Source organism: Rhinolophus ferrumequinum (assembly GCF_004115265.2).
Source record: "Rhinolophus ferrumequinum isolate MPI-CBG mRhiFer1 chromosome 5 unlocalized genomic scaffold, mRhiFer1_v1.p scaffold_110_arrow_ctg1, whole genome shotgun sequence".
NCBI lineage: Eukaryota > Metazoa > Chordata > Mammalia > Chiroptera > Rhinolophidae > Rhinolophus > Rhinolophus ferrumequinum.
Window position 1 is genome coordinate 16,773,609 of NW_022680355.1, and position 27,404 is coordinate 16,801,012.

Sequence of the window (27,404 nt, forward strand, 5' to 3'; positions counted from 1 at the left end):
TTTTAAAAACATAAAGATTCAAAAAAATATTTTATGGAAGAAATTCCATAATGTATTTAGTGGGGAAAAACTCCAGTTATAAAACTGTAAACATGAAAAAATTTTAATAGAAGAAAAATACATCAAAATGTTAATACATAATTATCCTTGTATATGGAATATCAGTCATTTTTTTTCCCTGGTGTTTTTCAAATTTCTACTATAGACATTTACTACTTTTAATAATCTTAAAATGATTTCAAATAATTATAAGGGAATGTTTTTAGTGTTTTCCATTAAGTATTATGTTACCACTGGGTTGCTATAAAACTAAAATGAGATACTAAATTTGCTAAGTGCTTGAACACAAAAAACTATCAAAGGCATGATATTATATTATCTTATGGGTTTGTCAACAGGAAATAGATTTAATACAGGGTTATTCATGTAGATCTTCTTCCTGATATTTAGACTCTAAAACAGGAGGAAAATGGGACAACTTGGTAGCATAATGATAGCTGCCACCATCTTTAGAGTTTCATTAGCAAATGGACCTATTTTTCCCTTCCTATATTCTAAACAAGGACAGACTCTTTAAAAGAAGCCTGAAGTCCTTTAACCTTTTGGTCTACGAAGGACAAAGCACACTGCTCCCTTTACCGCTCCCAACTGGAGTATCAATCTAGTATTCCTTCATGCCTCTATACAGAGAGTACCATTCCTGAAGGTTTTCGGGAAACAAGGCTAAGACTCAACTATTTGAAAGCATATAAAGTAAATGAAATCAGTATGTGTAGAAAAATAAGCACTTTGCTTGAAAAGATCGTTTTATACAATTAGAAATCTGAAAAGGAAAACAGATAATTTGAGACAAAGTTCAAAGAGCAAAAAGAATCACATATGCCTTTATGGATTGAGTAGCAGGAAAAGTTAGTAGTTGCACAATCAGGAGATCCTTTAAAAATAATGTTTCTCTAGATGACAGCAATCATATTCTCCAAAAGAGGATTTACGTTTGGAGAAAGAAATCCTATTAATACGCTGGATGTAATATAAAAGTTTTGGATGACAAAAGTCACAACTGCCTTATCCACGAAAAGTGGTTCTTCAGATATGCAACATAGTAAGTTTACACAATTGGAATAATTGGTGAAGGTAAGATCTTCTAGTGACAGACTTATGGGTACCAAGTCCCAGCAGGAAAACAAGTACTAACTTAAAAGCCTGAAAACATATCGTCACTTTGAAATGACTAAAATGAAACATGCTAAGAAGTACTGGCAAGTAAACCGATATGGCTACACTTTATTCCTATTATTTCCACTGACAAAGATAGTGGGATCCGACAGCTCCAGGTGGGAGCTAATCAAGAGCTAACTTGTCTTCCAGAACAATCTCAGAAGGACACGGAGAAAGTAAAAAGATCAATCCTCCTGTAGCACGTCTGATGCATTTTCTCTAATCCTTACAAGCAGAAACAACTCTCCTAGGGAGTCTGAAAATCTGTAGGATAGTTTCAAACTTCTAACAGGTACTCCCCTCCTATAGTTTCTAGCCTATACTGTCTAAGGAAATAATGCTTGTTGAAACTATGTATTGTGTTATCAGAGATGCTTTAATCAAAAGTAGATTTTTGTATGAGCAACCAAAAATTCTAAAATCAACAGAGGCCAACAACATTGTGTTTTTTCCACCATCATTTGCTTCAAGTCTTACATGACTATTAACCTCCAATCTGGAATTTAATGAAATAAAAAGCTATATTACCCAGGTCTTATCTAACACTATTACGTAACACCCAACATTGAAAATAACACGTATACAAAAGTAAATTCTAATTGATGACATTATAAAGCAAATTCTAGAAACAATCTGCCAAATACCACCTTCATTTTCTCTCTGTAATTAATTGCTTACCTAGTTTTATTAAGAATTCTCGTTCCAAGTCTTGTACCTGCCTGATGGATTCTTCCAGAGAATTACAGAGTTTGATCTTTGGTCTTAGCAGTTCTAGTGTATCACTGATCATGTAATCTATGTCAATAGGAAATGGATGGTCTTTTGTCCAAACCTCCAAACTTTTCTTCCACCAAACATAACGCTGATAACAAATGAAAAATAAATTTAGCTATAAGAAATTAATAACAAAAATATTTTAAAATAATCTGTATTGTGATGTTACCTAGTTATAATAACTAAGCTAAAAAGCTGTACAAGACACCTGCCATTTTTATTAATGGTCAACAGCAATGATCCTATTCCAATTATTTCCCTCCATCTACACAGTTTCTAAGCCATTTGGTGACTTGAATTTAAATATTATTTTATTATAACTGTCATAATCTTTTTTTTAAAAGCAAGGAAAAATTATAAATAAAATACCAAATAAATATTCAGGTACTGAAACAAGGCAGAAACCCCACTCCGAAACCCCAAACAGGGTTTAAATATTTAATTTTACGAGAACAACTAGATTCAAAGCCATAGTTTTTATAAATTTTCATTATTTCCCCTATGCTACCTGGTTTGATTTTTACAATGGTTAATTAAAGTATATGAAAAGATGGGTTTTTAATATATAAAAGTAGTTAATCAACAATCATTTATTGAACACCTACTGTGTATTATGGCACTATTTAGGTATTTTCCCTGTCTTCTCCTCTCCTGGTTCCCTCATTCTATTTTGTACTTACAATTCGTAAGTTAACATTAAAGAGCACAACCCCAGAACTTACTTGTCTCTACAAAGGTATTCATCTGGGTGCTTTACTCTTCCTGTCCAGTTTGTCCTAAGTCCTTGCTACTCCGAAGTGCGGACCTCACTGAGGGCATGTTAGAAATGCACTCCTAGGCCCACACCTTAGACCAACTGAATCATAATCTGCATTTTAACAATATCCCCAGGTGACATGTGTGTACATTAACGTTTAGAAGCACTACTGCTGGTGATCCTTTCTACCTGGTCTTCCAGCACATAACTGTTCACTCTGTGTTCTCGGCAGAACGCACCGACCACCTTATCTCCCCAGCCTCACTCGTTTCTTACTCCCATTCCCCAGGTTTATCCCTGCTCCACATATCTGTCTGTTAATCAATGTGGAAAATATTTTTGTCTCTTCCTGCTCCTGGTTATTTCTGAGTGGCTCTTTTCTCTCAGCCTGGGATGTCCAAATGAATGCATGTAAGGATTCTCTTCTGAAAGAGATTCCACTTTGGATGCTAACAATTTTGCAACAAAACTCTGGTTTTCAATATAGGCAGTCTCCAACCTAAGACAGTCCTTACAGACAACAGGGAATCTGACTCTCAAATCTGCAACCCCCTCCCCCATTTTTTCTCATTAATTCAGAAAATAAGAGAGTAACAAATTGTCCTTTCTTGCAACAGTACAGTGTTAAGAGAACGTTAACTGCTCTTCCTCGAGGGTATTTACCCGACTTAACACCAGCCACTATGTGGAGGTATTTTTGATACCTCAAGCTGTAGTTTTAAATTTATTTTCTTTTATCAGTGGATGAGTGAAAATAAAACTAAAAACAGTGATCATATAGAACTGAACGGTACTAACAGTACTTTATTTCACTAACATCTGGAGAATTCGATAGCTCTATTCACCCGAATCAGTAGTTATAACATTGTATTTTATGGAAAATAGTGATTGGGTTCCAAACAACCAACCTATGTTAACTTTTGGAACACCAACTTTACAGAAGTTATAGAATTGTCTCGGTATTTGTATCTGAATTTAATTTATACTGTACTTGCTCTAAATCATAAGTTTAGACAATTATCTGAAATTAAGATATGAAAAGCACAACCCAAGACTTTACCAGTGAATGAACAAATATTTTTCTGTGTTAAAAATATATATCCCCCAAAGTGAGTTTTTTCCTTAAAAAATGTTAAATCATTTAGAAACAACTATTTCAGGTGTAAAACCACAACATAAATGAGAGGAATGTTATCAAATGTATAAAAATCACAAGTAATTCAATCCATAAGTTACTGTAACAAATATCATAATTCATAAATTACTGTACCAAATTTATAAACTGTACCAAAATAATTCAAAAAATTAATGATCAATCATTATCAATCCTAAAAGTTACAATGCAATTAGAATGTTTATATGATAGAATTCATTGAATTTTACTTTTAAATCTCTAAAGCATCCTTGCAGGATGCAACTTAATTATGAACATGTATATGAATGCTACAAGTTTTCTTATCTAATATTTTTGTAACACAAGCAATGCATTAAATGAAGCAAAGCTGCATATTTCAGTTTATATACCTGAAAATACACAAGGAAGCAATCGAGTTTTCGTTTACTGGAACCTCTGTCAAAGTACTGGCCACAGGTATCCAAAATAGTGCACACTAGTCTAATTCTGAAAAGGTGCTCAGGAGGGTCCAGTGAACTTGGAGAGCCATCAGGGTTAACACCAAATGAAGTAAAAGAATAAAGAGTTCTAAAAATAACAGCCGATTCCACCATTCGGTAATTATAAAGTTCCCCCAAGAACTTGGCACTGCTGATACGTCTCTGATTAAATTTAGGTTGATTTACCTAAAGAAAAAAAAATAGATTTCAATTAAGAAATAGTAATGTGTTTGAAAAGAGGTAAAATTCCCTTTTGTCCCTTGACAGTATCAACTACTTAAAGAACACTGAACAGAGAAAAAATAATGGGTTCTTTCCTTCTTTTCTAATAAGGCAGTCACTTTTGGGTGTCCTTTTTCTCTCACTAGGAAATGGCTGTCTTTAAAATGTTTTAATAAAAAGAACACGTCAAATATTAAGTTTAGTATTACGCTATTATTAAATGAATTGATAGTTTATGAAACAATTAAGATGTAATTGTCCCTATCAGCCCGACATAACTTATTTTCTCTGTAATTCATGAATTAAGGGAACAATACGCCTACAGAAAAGAGGAATCTGCTTATAGAAATTCTTATCAAATGATTATCAACTCTTCTAACTAATAAATTTATAGATTCCTACAACTTGAGTCCCAATAGTGACCCAGAAATAAAAATTTATTATACTCTTCCAAAATAAGCTTAATTGGACTTAAGAAAAAGAGACAAAAAATGTCCCAGCATTAGCCTGAGAGAAGACTAGGAAATCTAACCCAACAAGGTTTATTTAGAAACCACTAGTTCCAATAAAGTAATAGCAAATGATACCACATGGGAAAGGAAAGTTTTCAAATTATTATTTCAATAATAGGATTTAAAAGTTAAATTCTCCACAAACACCAATTTGGTGACTTTAAAGAAAAGTCTTGTTACCTCCATTCCTAACCGAATGTCTTCTAAAACGCCATCCACAACATGGATCCCGACATCCTCTTGGTAGAGCACCAGGCCTGCTAAGAGGTTGGCTACACAATGAATACTATTATATTTCACATTCCAGATGTTTATCATACAACAAATTACATAGTCTTTCACTTCTTGGTCCTGCCAGGGTAACTTTCGCATCTGTCTCAAAACCTAAATGAAGAGAACTTTGTTACTTAAATTACTAAGATAAGGACATAGTCCAATGTACCCAATACCATATATTATTATGATCATGTAGATAAAGAACTTTTGAAATGCAAAATACTTTAGAGATCCTCTATAAGCTTTTTCACTTTAGAGATAAAAATATGAAAATTTTCTAATTATTGGCAAAATTCATTCACATTTTCCCTACATCTTTCCACGATGACCTCATATTTCCTAGAGCTTCCAGGTCTTCAATCAAGCTAACAATATACACTCATGTACTAAGGTCACTGAAAGAAATACCCAAGGTTTATCAAAAATAATGTTTTCTTTTGTGCATTGTTTGATGCAAATAATCTCAGACACTTCTACTTATAAATAAAACATTTCCACTCGGGGCCAGCCCAGTGGCTCAGGTGGTTAGAGCTCCATGCTCCTAACTCTGAAGGCTGCCGGTTCGATTCCCACATGGGTCAATGGGCTCTCAACCACAGGTTGCCAGTTCAATTCCTCAAGTCCCGCAAGGGATGGTAGGTAGCAGCCCCTGCAACTAAGATTGAACACGGCTCCGTGAGCTGAGCTGCCGCTGAGCTCCCGGATGGCTCAGCTGGTTGGTTGGAGCGCGTCCTCTCAACCACAAGGTTGCCGGTTCGACTCGCGCAAGGGATGGTGGGCTGTGCCCCATGGAACTAGAAAACAGCAACTGGACCTGGAGCTGACCTGCGCCCTCCACAACTAAGACTGAAAGGACAATAACTTGGAGCTGAACGGCACCCTCCACAACTAAGATTGAAAGGACAGCAACTTGACTTGGAAAAAAGTCTTGGCAGTACACACTGTTCCCCAATAAAGTCCTGTTCCCTTCCCCAATAAAATCTTTAAAAAAAAAAAAAATTTCCACTTGTTGAAAGATCACTTAAAATGGAGAACACAACATCAAGACTGACATTACACAGCATCCTATTTCCTCATGTGTAAAAGAGGGATACTAAAAGCATTTGTTTCATAGTTTGTTGTAATGATTAGACAAATTAAAACACGTGAAATATATAGGAAGTGTGTGTGGCACATTATAAGTACCCTCCCCCCCAAAAGTTAACTATTACTATTTCAGAAACCCTACTGGTAATGGCATAATCAGCAGAGCTCTACCTATAATCAAGTTCTTTCCATTCTTATCCTGAAAGACAATGGATACAATCGACAGATTGCCAAGTATTGCTTTCATCTCTATATCCACAGTCCATCTTTCAAAAGCTAAATATGTTCTCATCAGCTTCACTGCAAATGTTAAAGTCATCTCAACTCACGAGTATTTCGGATTTTTCAAACTTTTAGCCACTTGTAAAGCAGCTTTGAAAATCATTACTTGTTTTTTAAACAACTACTGTCTTTGATTCTCTGAAAGTTGGTTTCAATTTTCAAAGCTGCACTATCATTCCTTACCACCTTTTACCCTGCCCCATATGTAATACATGAATTAATTCCTCCTTATAGGTTTCCTCTGTCCAGAAGTTAATTTGCTTTATTCTTTCTTCCTAAAAAGAAAGAAGTTCTACATTGTACTATTACAACTAGAGTTAACCAAAATATGTTTTTGTTCACTATATCTTACTTTAAAAGTGAAGTTTCTATCGAGATAACTATAATTATTAAGATAACAGATCAAGGGTTCTTAATCTTTTCTGGAAATTGACCCCTGCTGAAAAATCTAAGGTAAGATACTGACCCTTTCTCCAGAAAATGACCCAGAGATTCAAAATTATGAAATTTCAGAGGGTCATGGGCCTCCTAAAGCCCATTCAAGGTTAAGATCCCTTGTTCTGAAGCAAAATATTTAAAGGCAAATTCATTATGGAGCACCAGAGACAAAGTCATAGTTTCAAATATACCAGGGGTGCCAAAAAAATGTATACAAGTGGACACTTTGTTTGGTCAGCGTTGCTCAAGCAGTAGTTCACTGTAATCAGAAGTGTCTGGACACTGACTGTAACCACTTTGAGCACCTCTTGTCCTTGCAGAAGTCAAACGTGACTTGTGTTCATTTTTTGTTACCGGCATATATTGAGTATTATATAATTTTAATACAGTTTTCCTTTCTTAAAATGTGTACACATTTTTTTGGCACCCTCTGTATACACAGGGCATCAAAATTCAAGTGAGAATTACCATTTTAATTTGAGTAGGAAGTTATTATCATAAAAGGGAAACAAAACCTGTCTCATATATTGTGTATCATCATACGAATTCCTTCTTAGGATGACTTCTACAGTCAATCATAATGGAACCTGGGACATAATCCCACCTCCCCTCAACTTCCCTGATGGGACTTTAATTAATCGCTCTGCTTCAATTTCTCCATTTACAAAATATGAATAATGCAAGTTACTTACATTTCTTATCTATACTTTGTGGGGCACTGACGCAATTTATAAACAAACTGATCTAGAGAACCTGAGTATATGTTTCTTACCTAAAACAATTTAGTGCATTGGCTAGAAGGAAAGTGCACTGCTTATAATATTATTGCTATTAGGATGAAAAGAAATCCAGTTGAATATTATATAAGCTTAGCACTACCACAAATCTCAAGTTGACTATTATTCTATGATTGCACTGAGATTTACCTTCTCAGTGGTAACCTTGGAGAGATCCTTGTATAAAAGTTTCCGGACATATTCCTGGAGAGGAGGACGTTTCTTTTTCACTGTTTTTTCAGCTGGAGGTGGGTTGCAGTAGTAATATGCATTCTCTACCATTGTGACATATCTTGCATCGAGATGCATTGCTTGTTTCTTTCTCATCATTTGTTCCTAAAATTAAAAGTCTGCATTAGTCAAAATACTTTCATTCTAAGGTTTCTTTATTCCTACAAAACTTCTATGCTCAGTGATAAGATTTTAGGATAAAGGGCTAGAAAAGGAAAAAAACAATCACTAGGTATTTCTAAGCCTGTACACGCCCACTAATTGCTATACTACTAATCAATTTTTTAGAACAAATCAATCCACAACTACTTGGACTTAGGCAGTGTCCAATACTCAGAGAACTTTGCTACAAATGTGACTTTACTTATAACTCTGCCCAACTACCTGAATTCTAAGTAAAACAGGCTCATGTATATGAGTGGCTGAAATTAAGGACCAAGAATTAAATACAGAGGTAGCTGTGGCTCTGGCTGTACCACACAGAGCTGAGAATAAACTTATTCTCAGGGCTTGTGCCATCTAATGTTGCACCACAGAAATCCAACATATCTCTACAGATAAGAATAGTAAAAGCCCCCAAGGTCTTATAACTTGCCCACAGCCCTCAGCATCAACTCAGAGGGGTGATTAAAAACAGAGATCTAGTCAATCATCATGTACTTCAGGCTTTCTCAATTTGACATTTTGGATTGGCTAATCGGGTGGGAGGAGGGGGCAGTCCATACATTACAGGATGTTTTGCACAACCTGACCTCTAATTCACTAGATGCCAGTGGAGAACTACCAACTAGTTGAAGATCTTCAAATAGTACTCCTAATTCTTAAAACAGCATCATACTAACAAAGCATTAAAGTTATTGAATTCACTCAGTCAACAAGCATTTTTCCTGGCACTTACTATATGCTGCTAGGCACTACACTAGGTGCTAGAACTCACCAGTGAACAAGACCGACGTGGTTCCTACATGCATGAATCCCTACATTCTAGTGGAGGAAGATAAACAAGTCGGCAAAATCTTTTCAGTAATAACTGTGATCAGTGGTATGAAGGAAAATAAGGCACTAAGAAAGAGAGCCAAAGGGAGTCTACTTTAGGTGGGGTGGGCTAGAGACCGCCTTTCTGAGAAAGCGACATTGAAGCTATTATCTGAAAGATGACAAAAGGTTGAGAAGAGTCATGGGGAGAGCATTTGTGGCAGAAGCAACAGCCAGAATAGAGGCTCGGAGGAGAAAGAGTGATACATTATAGGAACTAAAAGGCCAGCGAGTGCCCCACAGGGAATGGCGTGAGGTGAGATTTAAGAGGTAGGGAGGGCGAGGTAATACCAGACACTGCAGACATGGTCAAAATTCTGGGATTTAAGCGGGTAGAGGGAAACTGCTGGGCTCTGTATAACCTAGTTTGTGCACACCTTTCTAGTCTTATCTGCAACTGCTTGACTTGATGCATCTCTCCTCTCTGCCTTTAAGACTCAGATCAGACTCTAAAATAAACACTTTTCCCAGGAAACCTTTCCTGACATACCAAGACTAGATTCAGTGCCTCTTCTAACTACACCCATAATGCCCTACGCTTACCCACATCATTACATTGCATTTACCACCAGGTATTCCAATTGCCTATTTACTCCTCTGACTTATTAGACTGTAAACTCCATGCGAGCAGGGATTACCCTTTCTTTATATCCCAAGGGTCTGCCGTAAGAGTTGGCACTCAGTGAATGCTATGAAGGTGTCAGGGAAGATCTTCCCTGACTCCTTCAGTCTGGCTTCAGCACCCCCTCCACGAGCCTCTCATATTCTCTGCATCCCTCTAGTAAGGTACGCACAACACTGTATTAGAGTTAGCGCTAGATGTGGGCTGCTGTGAGGGTGGCAACCACGTTCTGTTCTTTGTAGCGCCTTCCTAACCAGCCCCAACTGCCTGACATACTGGAGGAACCACAGAATGTTACACAGAAATAAACAAAGCTTCTCTCCAGAAAGCAAGAGAATCAACTATAAAGGCTAGCTGCTGTTCCTATAAGAGGGGAAAGATCCACCTAGTCAAGAAAACCAGTCAGGCAGGAAAGGACTCTGGTTTCCAGCAATGCAATGTTCACCCATACTACCGCAATGAGTACATTTTTTTCCCCAGCAAAAAATAAATATAGAGGATTCAATGTTACAAGTAACATACAGACATTAAAAGCTAAGCTTTCCTGGCATCTCTATTACATTTTTATATACAGTATCTCATCACTTAACCGGACCAGCCTGAGCCAAAGAGGAGGAAGAGTTTTCTCCTTGTTACAACAAACGTTTGTACTTGGAACGACTATTATAGGATTCATGTGATAGAAGCCCAGAGAGAATTTGGAAATCAATTCCATCTGATGGCCTTCACACTAATATTTTTGTTTAATTAGAAATAAATTTTCATGTTTCTTCATTTTAAATATCATCGGCTGAGTATTCAGGCTCACAACTAGATTATAAGAAAATAACATCTAGAGAAGATGCCCCAGTTCAGACTTCTGGAACAGCGCCGCCGACGTACTACGCCTACGCCCAGGGGTTCCTAAAGCAGAGCTCTCCTGAACACCACCCCCACCCCACCACACCGCCTGCCCAGCCAAGGTTGCAAGCAAATGTATGCACATCATCAATTAGCATGAGAACTTCACTGCTTAATAAACTTCATGGCCATTTCACCCTCTAAATTGACTTAAGAAGTAACTTCTCTCCCAAGTTAATTTTTTAGGCTTACATTTTATGTTTTTTAATTTTCAAGTTTAATTTTATATTTTAAACTTACTACTTACGTGCTTATGGCACATCAACAATGGCTTCTTTGAAATGTGCCAAGAACACCCATAAAGAGGGCACCAACACAACGTGGTATTAAGAGTACCTGCTTATTTGCATCATCTGTGCAAGTTATTTTCGGTTAAACTTAATCCCCCTTCACAATATTGTTAACTCACTGGAGCCAAGTGAGAAAAATTCCACTGGCTCTCCAGGAATAGCAACTGGTATGTAAGGGATGTTCTATTACAACTGAGGTAGAAATGTTTACATTTATATGGCAGAGCAAGATAAAAGGTGCTGGTCAATATTTTTAACCCTTGAAGTACATAAAGAAGCTCAAGCTCTTGCTAGGATTCTCAAGCACTTACCAAAAGTACACTGGTCCTCAAGTGAGATTCTGGAGATCTGAAAAGAAATCTTCCACATGTTTCCAGGAGGGTACATGCCATTTCAATATGGTGATGGGAAAAGTCTGATAGAAGCATCTGTAATAATAATAATGATGATGAAAAATGACAAAGAAAACACTGCAATCCTATCAGAGAAAGAAAGTGTTATACATCTAATATGCATAACTTAAAAACATCATTATACAAAACAAAAGCTAGTCTATTTTAGTTTAACAATCTTTACTGTTTAGCATCTTTTGTGTTCAGCCATAAAAATTTTACCTAAAATGTCAATATATTTAATGTCTTTCCTTTTAGATAGATATATGGAAACTAACATCAAAGCCCTCTGAATTTCTTTAATGCTATGTATATAAACATATGTCACATACATAACTAACATTTTCTAAATGGCTTTTTTCTTTTGGTTTATGTAACATTTACTTTTAAAATTCTGATTACAAAAGGCTTACTGTATAAAATTTACAAACACAACACATTACCATAACATTTTAGTATTTATTCTGTCAATCTTTTCTATGCATATTTTCTAAACTAAAACAGATTCAGACATATCACATCATTTAATAACTTAGTTTTTTTGGCTAACATGAGCGTTTTTCCATGTCATTATTTATCCTTCTATGGCATGACTTGAAAAGTACATAGTACTGTATAACATGAACTATGCTAACTCTTAATTTTCTCATTTATTAGACATTCACATTGCTTACAGTTTCTTGCTATTGTAAACAGTGGTGACAAATATCCCTATAGACAAATCTGTGTACACATTTATGATTATTTCCTTAAAACCAATTTATAGAAATGGAATCTGTGTCAAAGAAATGTATGTCCTTCCTATACACTTTTAACATTCAGTACAAAGAAATATACAAATATGTTTAAATTGTTCATGGCATAATTCCTTTCGATTACAAAACCAAGAAAACTTTCACAATCTCTCTTAAAATGCTGTCCAAAGTTTCCCCAAATGTACTTTGTAGTCTCCTGAGATGCTCCAAATAGATTTAGGAAACCTGACCCCTTGAATATTATTTTAAATACTCTTAATAAATCATGCAGTAAAGGCTCTTGTTTAATGTTTAACTCAAGGTTTTCCAAATATACTTGAATTCCTGAGACTCATTTTGTGATACGCCTAGTAATATCCCAAGGATATCAATTTGATAAAGAATTCATTAGTTAGTAATGAATGATCAATTCCAGATGTATAATTATTCCATTTATGTTGCATCAGCTTTACCACATATAATTAGTTACTAACTGATTTCTAGTTTAATTCCATTGTGGACAGAAAACATAATCTGAATAATTTCAGTCTTCTCTAATTTGCTGAGACTTTCTTTATAGTTGATTTTGGTAAATGGTCCATGTGCATTTGAAAAGACTAAATTTTGATGCTATTGGGTATAGTATAGTGTCAATTAGATCAAGGTTGTTAATTGTGTTGTTCAATTCTATACAGTACTTACTGATTTTGTCTGCCTCTTCTTTCAGTTATTGAAAAGTGTTTTCAAGTCTCTCACTATGATTGTGGATTATTTATTTCTCCTTTTGCTGTCGATTTTTGCTTTATATATTTTGAATCTACCTTACTGGATGCACATACTGATTCAGGAAGGCAACACTTCCCTGTTAAAATGACCTCTTCATCATTATGACATATCCTTCTAACACTACTTCATGTCTTAAAGTCTACTTTGTCTAATAATAATGAAACCAGGTGTCTTTTGATTAGTGCTCCCATGGTGTATCTCCCCCATTTTTTTACTTTAGCCTTTCTGGTCTTTATATTTACGGGTATCTCTCTTGTACACAGCATATAATGATGATGTTGATTTTAATTAAGTCTTATTATATTCTTAAGGCTTTTATGTGATGTACTTTGTCCTGTTTAATTATAAGAAATGTAAATTTGATACATGTAAATTTCTTATAATATTTCATATAATTATTGCTACAGCTGTATTTATGTCTGCCATCCTATTACTTGTTTTCTAGTTTGTTCATCTGTTTAATGTTCCTTTTTACTCCCTTTTTGCCTTTCTTTGGATTAATCAAATATTTCTTAATTATCTCATTTTCTCCAGCATTTGTAACTAAAACTTTAAATTTTTCTATTAAAAAATAATTCAGCACTAACCTTTAAACAATGTAATGTATCATTTTTTGTGAACATCTTAAACTTAGTCAGCTCTCCAATAAAACGAACAGTTTTGTTCTTTGTTTCAATATTGATCTGGTCCTTTTTTCGTACCTACAAATTAAGAGAGACATTGCTTAGATAATTAACATTTTAAAATCTCTGTGGTAAGAACTGTTATTGTAATAAGATTGAATTCACTCCAAATATTTTAAATAAATTTGGGTATAATTTCTTGCCACAGTCAAATTATTTTAAATTAAGGCAAAATAAGCTCTGTGGAACACCAGTGCCAGGATGTGCTTTGCAAAACAGTTCCGGGGTCAAATAATCTGGGGAAATAATGCATTTTATTATTATTTCAAATAAAGAGGCTTTCAAATTAAGAAATCTGTTTAATTTAATTCAGTGCTTCTTAAATTTATTTGGCAACATAAGTCCCCCTTTTTAAACATTAACAACTACTAGTCAACATCCCATTAAATTAAGATTATAAGGAACACACTTTAGGAAACGCTACTTCAAAAATAATGAATGCCAAGAGCTTACTTAAGCAAAAATATTATTAAGGCTCCGTTAGTGTGTTATGGTTACGAACTACCGTGTTTTCCCCAAAATAAGACCAAGCCAGACAATCAGCTCTAATGTGTCTTTTAGAGCAAAAATTAAAGTAAGACCCGGTCTTATTTTACCATAATATAAGACCGGGTCTTACATAATAAAAGACGGGGTCTAATATAATATATAATATCGGGTCTTATATTAATTTTTGCTCCTAAAGAGCTGATTGTCTGGCTAGGTCTTATTTTCGAGGAAACACGATATATACTGCACTTTTTATTATAAATTCATTGCAATAAAATTTCCAATATAATCACTATTCTTTTTTATTACCAATCACAGTCATACATCAAAGTTCAAATCCTTTGCAAATATAACCCCCTAATTAGGTACACATCTAAAGAAATTTTGAATATGACAAAATCCTATTACAACACTACAATGTGAACATACACCTCAAGATAAAATGTAACTGGATTAAACCTCGGAAATACATTTTCATCAGAAAACCAAAGCTACGGTCCTCACACTTTGATATGAACAGCAATGACAATATGGTGGTGCCTAGAAGTGGTTTGGTTTTTGCTTTTTCAGACTATTATCCTATATTATTTGTTCTACATAATAACATTCTGAGAAAGGTACAACAGCTGTTGCAATTCTGGTTTAATAATTAAGACAAGAATAACAACAAAAGAACACAACCTGTCAAATGACCTGACCAAGATCTACTCTGCTACTTGAGAATTCTACTACAGCAGCATGTGCTGGGATTAGAGGTAAGGCCTAACCTTACCAAAGCTGGACAACTCACGATAATCATTTACATAAACACTAACCTCCTACACACTCAGACACCTAACACTTAAATGGACTTTATCATCTTCGTTGTTAAGGATCTACTCTCTAAAGCATTCAGAGAGAGGCATTTAGACTCTATAGAGCTAATTTTTACACAAAACTATGTTTACTCATTTTTTAAAAATCAGAAAAAAATGAGAAGTTCACTATAACTGTATTTAATCTAAAGCTTCAATCAAACTGCATCAATTAAAAATAAAATCACAAAAACTCAACTTACAGAACTTTATTTAATCATATCATTTAAACATACAAAATAGCTTTGGGATTAGAGACAAACAGAAAAAGCAGAACTAATTACATTCTAGTTTGTAATACAAACAAAATTATATTGAATAAACTTGACTGTTTTAGCCTTGTAATTTAGAGAAGAGCAGAGCCTTTATAAAGACCCTTTCACAAAAATGTTTGATAAGCAGTGCAAGTGGAAAGCTCCTCTTATTAATTTATCTCATTTTGTGAACTCCTAGGATAGATTAAGAGTGTGGACTCCGGACCAGATTTTCTGGGTTTAAATCCCAGCTCTCTCACTTACTGGCTGTGACTTAACTCTGCTTCAATTTCCTCATCTTTAAAATGGAACAAATAAAAGCACCCTGCCTCATAGGGTTGTTGTGAGTCTGAAGCGAATCAACACAAGTAAAGTACATACAATAGTGCCTGCGGGGACCAGGAAGAGTCCAGCAAACATTAGCTGTTATTAATTTTATCCATCTTTGTACATTTGCATCACTAATACATGGACATTGAATAAATACTTGCTGACTAAACAAGTAAATGTAAATGATTAATGTTTATATATGTATTGCAGTGATGTGAAAGAAAAAAAGATCTACGGTTGGAACACCTTAAGGCCATGTTGGGTCATTTTGGGGACGTATACGATCTTGGACAATTCACATAAACTCCTTGAACTTGTTGGCTTACTTGGTAAAATAAAGACAAAAATAAGGATAATGATGATGATGGCGGTGGTGATGATGATAACTACACTTTATACTAAGAAATTAATGTACAGGACAAAAGATTACACAACTTTTAAAATAATATTTAAGAAGTGTTTCAAATGGCATTGTAAAAAGCTTCTGAATGAGAAATAAAGAATGGAAAATTGTACATACAATATAAATTCATCTATGAAAACTAGAGGAAAAAAGGTAAAGAAAATATACTAAAATATTAACAGGGTTTGCTTTAAAGTGATGAAATTACGGGTTTTCACACCTTTGTTCTACTTTATATATTTTATATTTTCTAAATGACCCACAGAGCACATGTTTACTTTAGAGTTAAAGCGATGTAGAAACAAAAAAAGTGTAAGGAAGCATTTCAAAAATGATATACCAAAGCTGAATCTTTAGGGGGAGTAAGGCTGAGAAATGCATACACGTTTTTTTAAATCTCCTTGGGTGAGTCTGGATGCATAAGCTCTTAACTGCTGTGGAATATCATACAATTTTCTGTAGTACTGAGCATTACAAACACGCAACACAGTGTATTATCCACAATTATTCTTAAACACGATTGAGGTTAAAGAAGTACAATCTGACAAAATTGTAAAATTTTTAAATGAAGTATTAGAAATCAATTATCTCACTCCCTCATTTTAAGATGAAAAAAACTAAGGCTTTTCAAAAGGCTGTAACTTATAAAAAAGACTAACTTATTCTGACTCTTCATTCAATATTTTCCAGTCTCATTAGTTGACTCCTTATGATCAAAAGGTATGTCAAGACACTGCTGCAAAAGTAAATACAGATGAATTAACAACGTAAAATTTTCTACTTATTTTTAGTTCAATGTCTCACTAGATTTTACTAATATGCTCAATCATCTTTAGCAAATATGGTGACTACAACTCATTTATCAATGACAGCTGAAACTGAGGTTAACTGAATAAATTCATATGCATTAAAAAAAAACTCTTCAGCTATGTCAACATATAAAAAGTAAGGATTTCCAAGTTCTATTATTCATTATTCCGCTATAGGAAGAACCCTCCACCCTCTATAACTGCACTGAAATAGATACTATACTTTCTGTCCTCCATAACCTGTTCATTTTGTTTTACATAAACTTTAATCATTCAACTCATTTTTCAGAAAATCTACCATATGCTAAACACTAAGTAGGCACTAAGTCTATAAATAAGTAAATGTGCCTCCAAAGAAACTTATTTATTTCATTCTATGGCCCAGTGATCTCCACAGTAGTGTGGGGACAAGACTCTTGATCTACTGGGGTATGGAAAAAAAGTCCTGGAACTTCTATTTATGTTTTTGTTTTTTTATGTCATACTTTTCAATTTACCTTTATATGTTTTTATAATATACTTATTTGGTACAATTGCAAATGAACATAATTTATAAATAAATATGTCTATGTTGAGATACATGGTCAACTTATTTTACTAAGAGGAGCATGATCAAAAAGCTAAAATAGAACGATTTTAAAAATGTCAATCAGAGAGGGTGATATGCTTGTATTTAAATAAAAGTTGTCCCCTCCGATATTAAAGAAGTAGGCTCTGCTGAAAACTTAGAGAACAAAGAAAATTAAAAATATATACATATTTCTCGTAGCCCCCACTATTCAAAGATAGCCATTGCTAACATACTGATATAAAATTCATTTCTTTACATTCCAAGCATTTTAACACAACTGTAAGTTTATTACTTTATATATATGTAAGATTTTATAACTTGGTTTCTTCAAATAAAAAAAGCACCTTCGCTATGACATGAAAACTTTTGGTAAATATAATTTTCAATGGTTCTATATCACTTTCAGCACTGTAATTACATGACCATTTTCTTAATCCATTGTTGAGCTTTTAGATGATTTTCTACCTTTTTCCTATTACAACTCATGATATAAAGTTTTCTGGGGGCAAACAGGATTGTTAGGACAAATTTTCAGAGTTGTCCAATGTATGAATGCTTCTAAGGATCTTGAAACATACTGCCAAATTCCTTCTCCAAATTTCAACCCAGTATATGTGAATGACTTCCTATTTCTATTAGCCTTACTAATCTGTCAGTCAAATTAGAAAATACATTGTTTTAACTCTTGTACGAGAACTCTTGTACGAATCAGCTTGATTTCTCAGGGCAGATTCATAAGCAGGGGACAAATAAGATCAGATTGTGACAATATGTTGGAGCTGGAAGGCAGAGATGGGGACCCCTGGTTAAAAGCTATTCTCATAATTCAGACTATGGACTGAAAGGCAGTGGTACTGGGTGTGAAGCGAACATGCTGATGTCAGGAGCTGTTTTAGATGACAGGATCAACAGAACTTGGTGACCAGTGGCTTCTGAATGTCAGAGGGGCAAAAGTAGAGGTATTTCTCTTAGTGATCAGATAAAATGTATTGCAAATTTACAGGGAGAATAGAGAAGTTGATATGAGGAAGAGAAGGATAAAGACATTTTTAAGAAGAAAATAATGAGTTTGTTTAATGAACAAGTTTAGCTATAAGTACATGAGAACTTACTACACATCAGGAGAGAAGTTCTGGCAAGAGGTATGTACTAGAGGTTGGAAATAGACGTTAAGTGAACCCCAGGTAAAATGTGTTCCATTAAAAAGGAGGGTGAAGGAAGAAAGTCTGGGGAACACCAACATACAAACTCAGCTGGAAAAAAGAGCAAAAGATATTGAGACTGGTAGTCATAAGTAAGAACTAGGAGAGAGTGGTGGTAGAGAAGGATTATTACTATAATATCTACATCTGGGCACTGTGTGATCAACTCTATATGCATTACCTCTTTTAATTCGTAAGAACAATCCTATTTTAAAAGATACAAGTACTGTCCCCATTTTTGGCAAGGAAACTGAGGTTTAGGAGCACTTAAGTAAGTTGGCCAAAGTTACAGTGCTTAGCATGTATTGGAGCCAGAATGATAGATTGTAAAAAGCAGAAGAGTCCAGCAGTATAGAATCTGCAGACACATCAACGAACAGGAGGCCATAGGGAAGACGCTGGTGGTCTCCGCCACGGTGCTACGATGGTAAAACAAAGGGTAAATGTATCGTCAGAAGAAGAGACAAGCATACTCTAAAAACTCAAACAAGAAGGGAATGAAAGAGAATAGGGGGTAGGAAGTCAACTGAGGGAAGTTTTCTTGTTGCTATTATTATATTTTCCTTTAAGGATGTGTCTTAAACATATTTATGGCCTAATAAAAAGTCACTGGCAAAGTATGCAGATTTGGGGGTGGGAAAGGACAGATCCTGGAGGAAGTAGAGGTGACCAATGACCTCAAGTGCCCTTTCTTCTCTCCCGAGAGCAGTGGTTTCCAAAGTATACTCCTAGAATTCCCTCGACTCCCACCTCAATTTTTAAAGGTGGGAGGGGAAGTATACACGAATAGAAATTTTCTTGATTTTAACTTTTCCACCAAAAGCACCAATTATATTTGGTCCAGCAACATGTGTTTTAATTTTGGATTTGGTTGAAGGTGTATGCATATAACTCACGTAATACAGTCATACTGCCCACTAATAAGGCAGCTTCTTGTTCATATAAATGGGATGTAATACATCAACAAGAATATCATGACTTCTGATGCATCTGTCCTTAAACTAGCACTATTTCTCAACTGTGTTCTTTGAGTGACTACATGTTCAACGCCCTTCAGACGGTTCACAGTGCACATTGCCCTATCAAAGCTTTGAGAATTCTTATAATAAAACAAAATCAAAACCGTTTAACCTTCTTGATCTCAGTTTCCAAACTTCTTTAAACACAGAAACCTGTTCTTGTTTGAATACTATCAATGAAAATAGAAAACATACTTCAGCAAAAGCTGGCCCCCAAAAAATCTTAACCACAAATGTCCTAGTAACAGATCCCTACCTGTAGCAAGAAGCCTTTACAGCTCATCCCACCCATCGCTGAGACTTTCTCCTTCCTCTGAAAAGGCACTCACTCACGAACAAGTCATTCGGCAATTAAGCACGCAATTCGTTATACTATCCAATATATTTAGCATTTAAGTTTTTATTTCCCTTTGTTTTTGTGAGTATTTATGCCTTATCTCCCCAACTATATCATGGATTCCTGACCTCAGAAATTGTTTTCTGAGTGTTCAGCAATACTGGTTTGTATATAGCAAGTGCAATAAAGCGCCTGTTGAACACAGCAAACATTTACGTGCATTCTAAACAACTTGCTGTAAAGCTAAATTTTGTGAACACAATTGTTCCACTGGCTAACAACATCAACACTTGAAATTCGTGTCTTTTCAAAGTCTACCAATGTTTGCTTTCAGTCACCTCAAGGTATAATTTTACTCCTTTCAAGTCTGTATTTGGAACTTTATCATCTCCACAAGATGACTGGGTAACATGGGTTTGTTTGGGAGAACCACTAACGGCAGTCCGTTAAGACTCCTGGGACCGGAAAGGGAGGTAAACTGTCTGGTAGCAGGTCCCTGGTACTTACCAGGATGCTCTTTAAAGAATTCACCACTATCCAAGGTAAAGATTCTTAAGGCAAGAACCTATAAAAATATGAGCTATGACAGAATTCGCTGAGATGAGAGCATTTACGAGCCTCGTGTGCCCTCACATATTTGGACCCCCTCCACCTAAACAGACTCTGTCCCCTGATTTGTCATGCCCAATCCTATGTTTCTTCTGGGAACACCAATGAGGCTTGCTGGCTCTCTTGACCTTGGAGATGGTTTTTACTTTACAAAAGCAAAAAATGCAGTGCCTATAATGGGGAAACACGGTAGCAGCAGCAGCTTATCTCCAAACTGGGATATCACTTAACAATTTCAAGCTTTGTTGAGTAAATTTACATTTTAAAAATTTAGAAGTCCTTCATTCTGAACTTTCAAAAGACCATTACGAAATTTCAAAAATATGCTTACCAATAAAATAAAAATCCTCACTCAACTTATAAGTGTATATAGATATAACAAAATAAATGCGTAAATACATACATGGAATCTGAAATCCCCCCTCAGCATGGAACAAAGGTCCTCTGCTACATCAGACATGCAGGGATGCAATGTAGCAACCAATCTTGCATAAAATGGTAGCAAATCCAACCTGCAAAAGTTATACGTGATATGTGTAAAAGGGAAGACATACCAGAAATAATTCATTTTAAAATTTAAACTCTCTCAGACACATTCACACATTAAACAATTATAAAAACTAAGAATCATGCAGATATGCCTATTTAGTGCCATCATAGTGCAGTATGTGGAAATGCAATTTGCCTCGTGAAAGGTTACTAATAATCTGGTATTTTCCATTCAGTGCGTTACCACACATCTGCAAATTTACTGAGTATGCAATTTTGATAAAATGTGAAATACCAAGCAAAGAAAACACTAAGGTTTGACACAAAATTTTAATCACACAATTAATGAGTAAATAAACTAAAAGGTAACTTAAATAGTACAAAACAGAATCCTTTTAAACCACCTCCGTCACTTATCCCTGGGTAAGTTTTTGGAAACCTCAACGTCTAAAGTAAAAGGGTTACCAATAACGAAAAAGTCATTTAAGGGTCAAAATCCCATCACAGACCCACATACTACTAACTTCCATATTTCACTTACTACAGAACCCACTCAGATTCTAGTACAATGCCTATTCTTACTTCAGAAAGTGAATGGCAAGTCTGGTTCCTCATGCCGCCACCCCCTTTCATTATCAGAGCACTTTCTCTTCAAACTCGGATGCAGCTCCAGAATCATGCTCAACACAGCATTCCAGGCAGCCAGCACCAATCAGAATCAACACACACTAAAATTTACTTTTCATTTCTGCCACAGACATTATTTTATACAACTTGATTATCCAATGATTCAACAGCCAGCAGATCAGATGCTGAAGATGAGAAGCAGTGAGGAACTAATAAAAGCAGCTGCACTGACAAGTAATGGGAGCTTACAGTGAGGAAGGAAGCTCAACACTACATGTTCAACACAAGAGCTCAAAAATTACAACAGCCTGAAGCCATTTACAACACTAACAAATAATCCTACGCATCTTAATTATCCCTGAATACATCTATAGAATAACACACAAAAATGGTTTCATCATTAAAGAAAAGTCTGCATACCATGGAAGGCTTAGAATTAGAGCTTGAAAACTCCCAGTACAGACAGATTAAGCCTCAGCTGGGAGGGACATAGTGAAGGAAGGATGAGATGAAATTTGAAAGGTGGAGTCAAGGGAGGAAAGTGCTCCAACTCATGCCGAAGAGCCTCAAAAGCTTTATATTTCTCTTTGACCATTATAGTTTCTTTTAAAAAATTATCATTTAGTTCTTACTAATGTGCCAGGCCCTGTCCAAGGCATCTGACATTACATAACATGTTGATCCTATGAGGTAGATCTTATAAGCACCATTTCAGAACTAAGGGGGCAGATGCTGAGAGAAGTCAAGAACATGGTGGCTTTGGAACAGTACGTCAATCAATTTTTAAATGCATCAGATCCTTCCTTTAAAGAAACAGTGAAAAGGACAGTCCATTATGTAAAGATCTGAAACAAAACATTTACTGGTAAACTTTATTTTAAATGTTTAAATTATTTTAAAAGTTTTATCAGCTGAAGGTTAAGCTCCTGTCACACAGAAAATGCACACATGTGGGTCACATTACTCCTAGATGATATTACAAAAATGAGACATTCCTATAAGATACTCTCATAAAAATTTCTGTAAGATACTCTCATAAAAAATAATAATTTTCTGAGTATCTGCTAGTGTTAAAGCCTGGGGCAAACAAACATTCAATTTTCTTGAGTAATAGAAGGATTCTTACTAATATCAAATTTACTTTCTAAATTTTTAAACTTTAGTTATAATATATTTTAATATGTTATATGTATATTTCAGTTAGAATATTAGGTTTTTCATTTGTTTTCCTTACCCACTTTAGCAACAAATACTTTTTTTCAGTTCATAATCAATTGCCAAATACAAATATCGGGCTTTAAACCCACGCCTAGGTTCACTACTTTCAACTGCCACAACTCTAGGTCAGAAAAAGTGCGCTACGAGATAAGATCACAGGATAAGGCAGAGTTGTGCCCTAGGAGGCAGGAGGCTCAGGTTCTGAATCTCTCCAACAGCACTTCTGTGACCTCACAGACTGGTCTGGCCTCGTCTCCCACCAGTGTCTCCGGGTCACTGCTGGGTCTCACCAGCCTGCCCCTCACTAACGCTCAACAGGGCTGGCAAGCCCTCACCTCAGAGCCCCCTCCGCCCACTGGCCATTCTCAGGTAGCTGGAATACACTTGCCCTAAATATCCATTCACACCGCTCCCTCCCTCCCGGAGGTCCCTAGGCCTGGCCCTCACTGAGACCCAAGCTGAAAGCTCCACTGAAACTGCAACTCGACCTCATCCCAACTCCCAATCCCTTTACCCTGCACTACTTTTTAAAAATAGAACTTATCACCTTCGAACATATAATTGACTTACTTGTTATGTTTATTGTTCTCGTTTGGCACCCTTCCCCATTAGAATGGCAGCTCCATGGGAGACAGTATACCAGCACTCAAAACAGTGCCTAGATTATAGTAGGTGCTCAATAGATACTTGTTAGATAAATGAATGTCTCTGGTTAAGTATACTGTGTGAGCTTTTAGTCTATTGTTCACCATATTAAGGAAGCACCATCTTATTTTTATAAGAGTAATATTAAACTTGATCACGTTTTATATTTTATCAAACAAAAAGTTTATCAAATATCTTACATGCAATTAATGGGATACTCATATAGTTTATTTTCGATACTGATGTTATATATATTAATAGGTTTCCTATTTTAAGTATTTTCATTCCTAAAGTCAATCCTCTTTGACCATGCTGGATTTTTATTTTAAGTGTACTATAAAATGACGTGTTAGTGGTTTGCTTAGAATTTTTATATTGACATTCAAAAGCAGGACTGGTCAATACTTTTCACTTTTTTGTTTTTTGTTAGAATTTTGCCTATTTCTTCATACTATGAAATGGCAAATTTCCTTTTCTATGCTCTGGAATGAACAATACAGCAGCAAAATTACTTGTTCCATAAAAGACTGCAAGAATTCAATAAAGTTATCTAGTCTTAGTCTACTTAAGACAAAATTAACTGATGTTTTTTTACATTTTCTTCCATGACTACTGGTCTATTTTGTCTTGAGTTAATTTTAGAAATGTATATTTTTTCCAAATTATTTTTCACTTTTTAATGTTCTTTTCCTTTTTTCTAAACACTTCTTAATTTGGATTTTTTTAAAGAACCAACTCTTGAGTTCTTTAACTTTAATCTTGGTTACCTTTTTCAATAAAATTTGAGATTGTAATTTAGCATTAAAAACTTTTAACCAAATTATATCATTTCCTTTTTCTTCTTTTCCTGAGCAGGACACTTATACTATGCTCCATTTTTTTTCTTTTTCCAATTAACCTAATCTACTTCAAGGTTTTTTATCAGCCCCAAAAGAAAGGTATAACATATACACCTATTTATTTTAAAGTAAAACAGTGTGTGCTATCCATTCAGGCTCCCATCAGTGAAAACAACACAGGTGTTTTCAACTTCAACAGGAATTTTAAAAATAGTTTAAGGATTCCTTGGAAGATCTGAATTTTTTAAAGACTTTTCAGGTAGTTAGAAATTCTGGTTTTTGTTTCTTTTGGAACTGGCCATAGGGAAGTTAGATATTCCATTTTCTCATAATCCTCTACCCATTAAACTCAACAAATCTTTCTCTAGCTAACGAGTTCCTAGAATTCCTCTTTTCCATTATACTTTTACAGTCAACTAGAAAATAAACTTATATCCTTCGACAACTGAACTTTACAATCTTCTGAAAGTGAGAATTATTTTACCAATAGTTTATGAGTGAACCATTTAAAAAAATGTTTTTTCCTTACACAATAAAACCTTGCTTATACTTTCAAGGTCTCCTGAACCACACATTTAAATATCCCTCTAGCAGTTAATGATCATCAATTTGGTAAACATGCAGCCACTAATGATAAGTAATAGCCAGAATGCAGAAAGGAACACATTTGTTATGGGGTGGGGCTGAGGGTAGCGGGGAGGAATTCTTTTTTAAAAATAATTTTTATTGACTTTATTGGGGTGACACTAGTTAGTAAAATTATATAGGTTTCAAGTGCACACTTCTATAATAAATACATCATCTATATATTGCATTGTGTGCTCACCACCCAGAGTGAGTTCTCCTTCTATCACCACGTATTTGACTCCCTTTATCTTCCTCTACCACACTGCCTCCCCTCTGGAAAAAGGAATTCTTAAAGGTTTTTATCTCATAATCAGCTTTCTAAAAGAAATGTCCAGTTTTCTTCTCTCTTTAAAATCTAAAGAATTTAACTTTAAAGTTATTAATTTTATGTGTGTTCAAAAATGCCTAGGAAAAAATGAATGCAAGAGAACACTCTTACCACTCAATTAAAGAATACAAAGGATTTTCTTCATAGGAAACACTAAACCAGATGATGATTCAAAAAAGACGAAATATAATAAACAAAAAGACTGGGGTCATTTACTCTGATAAACATCCAAATGCTCAGAGGACTTTTTTCACAAAGTTGACGTTCCCAGTACAACAGTGCCACCAAGTGGTACAACCACTAACACATTTCCAACAACCTCACTTTTTTCATAGTTCCGGATTTAGCAAGTGGGAGGAAGTCCAATCAGAAAGACTCACAAAAACTCCAGCAAACTCGTCTACAAGCTGGATCGGGACAAGCTGTTCAAGAATTAAGTGAAGCCCTTCACCTCTGAAGAGGATCGTGTTGATAATAATCTTAAGAGAATGTGAATATCCATCTGCTAAAAATGTGGCTACGTAGATAGGCTTCAAAGTCACTAAACCAACACCAGGTTTGTCTGTATTTAAAACAAGGAAGGAAGAGATTCTTCGGTACGCTTCCTGGCCTGACTGACTACACTCAGAAGTTTGCGTAGCGGAGGGAGCCTATTAAGGTGTTAGTAGTGTTCTAATCTAGATACATACATATATTTAAGATGTAAACACTTTATGTGAAATTTCAATTATGTGTGTATTGTTATACTACCAATTAACTAGGAAATGATATGTAAATATCCAATTAAGGGAAATTCTACATTTCATTTCTGTGGAGTCCCTCAAATTAATAAACTGAGAAATATAATTCCAGCCTGTTGAGATTATTTTAACCACTACTTATTTAGTGAAGGAAGAAGACAACTGAATGTTAAAACACTGCTTTAGATCAGATCTTTAATAATTGTAAAGATGGACTAAATCAAATTTTAAAACTTGTACTGCAAATGATACCAAGAAAGTAAAGATAACTTCATGAAATGAGAGAAAATATCTTCAAACTGTATCTAAGGTACATGCACAAAGAATACAGAATATAAAGAATATAAAGAACTCTTACAACTTAATAAAAGAACACAATTAAAAAGGAGGCAAAGGATTTAAAAAGATGTTTCTCTATCTCCAGAAGATATAGAAACGGCCAATAAGCACATGAAAAGATGCTCAAAATCATCAGCCATAAGGGAAACGCAAATCAAAACCACAATGAGATAACCACTTCATACCCACTAGAATGGCTACAAGCAAAGAGACAAGTAATAAAAGGTGTTGGCAAGGATGTGGAGAAATCAGAACCCTCAATCAGAACTGTTGGGAATGTAAAATGGTACAGCCACTGTGAAAAACAGTTTGGCAGTTACAAAAATGTTAAACATAGTTACCATAAGACATAGCAATTCCACTCCTTGATATATACCCAAGAGAACTGAAAACATACCTATACAAAAATGTGTACACAGAATCCTAGCAGCATTATTTATGATAGCTAAAAAAACAGAAGCAACCCAAATGTCCATCAACTGGTAAATGGGTAAAATGTGGTATATTTACACAATGGAATATTATTCAGCCTTAAAAAAGAAATTTGAATACAGGCTACAACATGAATGAATCTTGAAAACATTACACTAAGTGAAAGAAGCCAGGCACAAAAGGCCATATTATTGTATGATTTCATTTACACAAAATATCCAGAATAGGCAAATCCAGAGATTGAAAGTAGATTAGTGGTTTCTTAGGGCAGGGGGAGGGTACACAGAGAGGAAATGGGATTGACTGCTAACGGATATGAGGTTTCTTTTGGGGGACAAAAATGTTTTAAAATTTGATTGTAGTGACGGTTGCACATATTTAGAACACTGAATTATATACTTCAAATGAGTGAATTGTATGGTACATGAATTATAACTGAATAAAGCTGGGTGTGTTTTTTAAAAAAGAAAGAATTGTAAAGAACCTTAAGAGGTATCTAGTTTAGTGCTTCCTAAGCCAAACTATACAGACTAGGTAAGATAGCTAAATTCTCTATCACAGAGTATTTACATACAAGTATAAAACCTTTGGTTTCTCATAGGCATTCAAGTAACT

At 35.0% G+C, this 27,404-nt stretch overlaps 1 protein-coding gene across 3 annotated transcripts in view; it reads right to left on the reverse strand.

Annotated features, from left to right (window-relative positions):
- The window catches only part of UPF2 (UPF2 regulator of nonsense mediated mRNA decay), a 97,351-nt gene that overhangs the window by 22,512 nt on the left and 47,435 nt on the right, over positions 1 to 27,404 (reverse strand). For all 3 annotated transcript variants that reach the window (XM_033100654.1, XM_033100656.1, XM_033100655.1), the window contains exons 9-15: positions 20,909 to 21,017; positions 13,533 to 13,646; positions 11,345 to 11,461; positions 8,106 to 8,291; positions 5,278 to 5,481; positions 4,274 to 4,549; positions 1,897 to 2,080 (exon numbers count right to left, since the gene is read on the reverse strand). In XM_033100654.1, the coding sequence (XP_032956545.1) occupies positions 1,897 to 2,080; positions 4,274 to 4,549; positions 5,278 to 5,481; positions 8,106 to 8,291; positions 11,345 to 11,461; positions 13,533 to 13,646; positions 20,909 to 21,017 (1,190 nt within the window). The remainder of the gene's footprint in view (positions 1 to 1,896; positions 2,081 to 4,273; positions 4,550 to 5,277; positions 5,482 to 8,105; positions 8,292 to 11,344; positions 11,462 to 13,532; positions 13,647 to 20,908; positions 21,018 to 27,404) is intronic.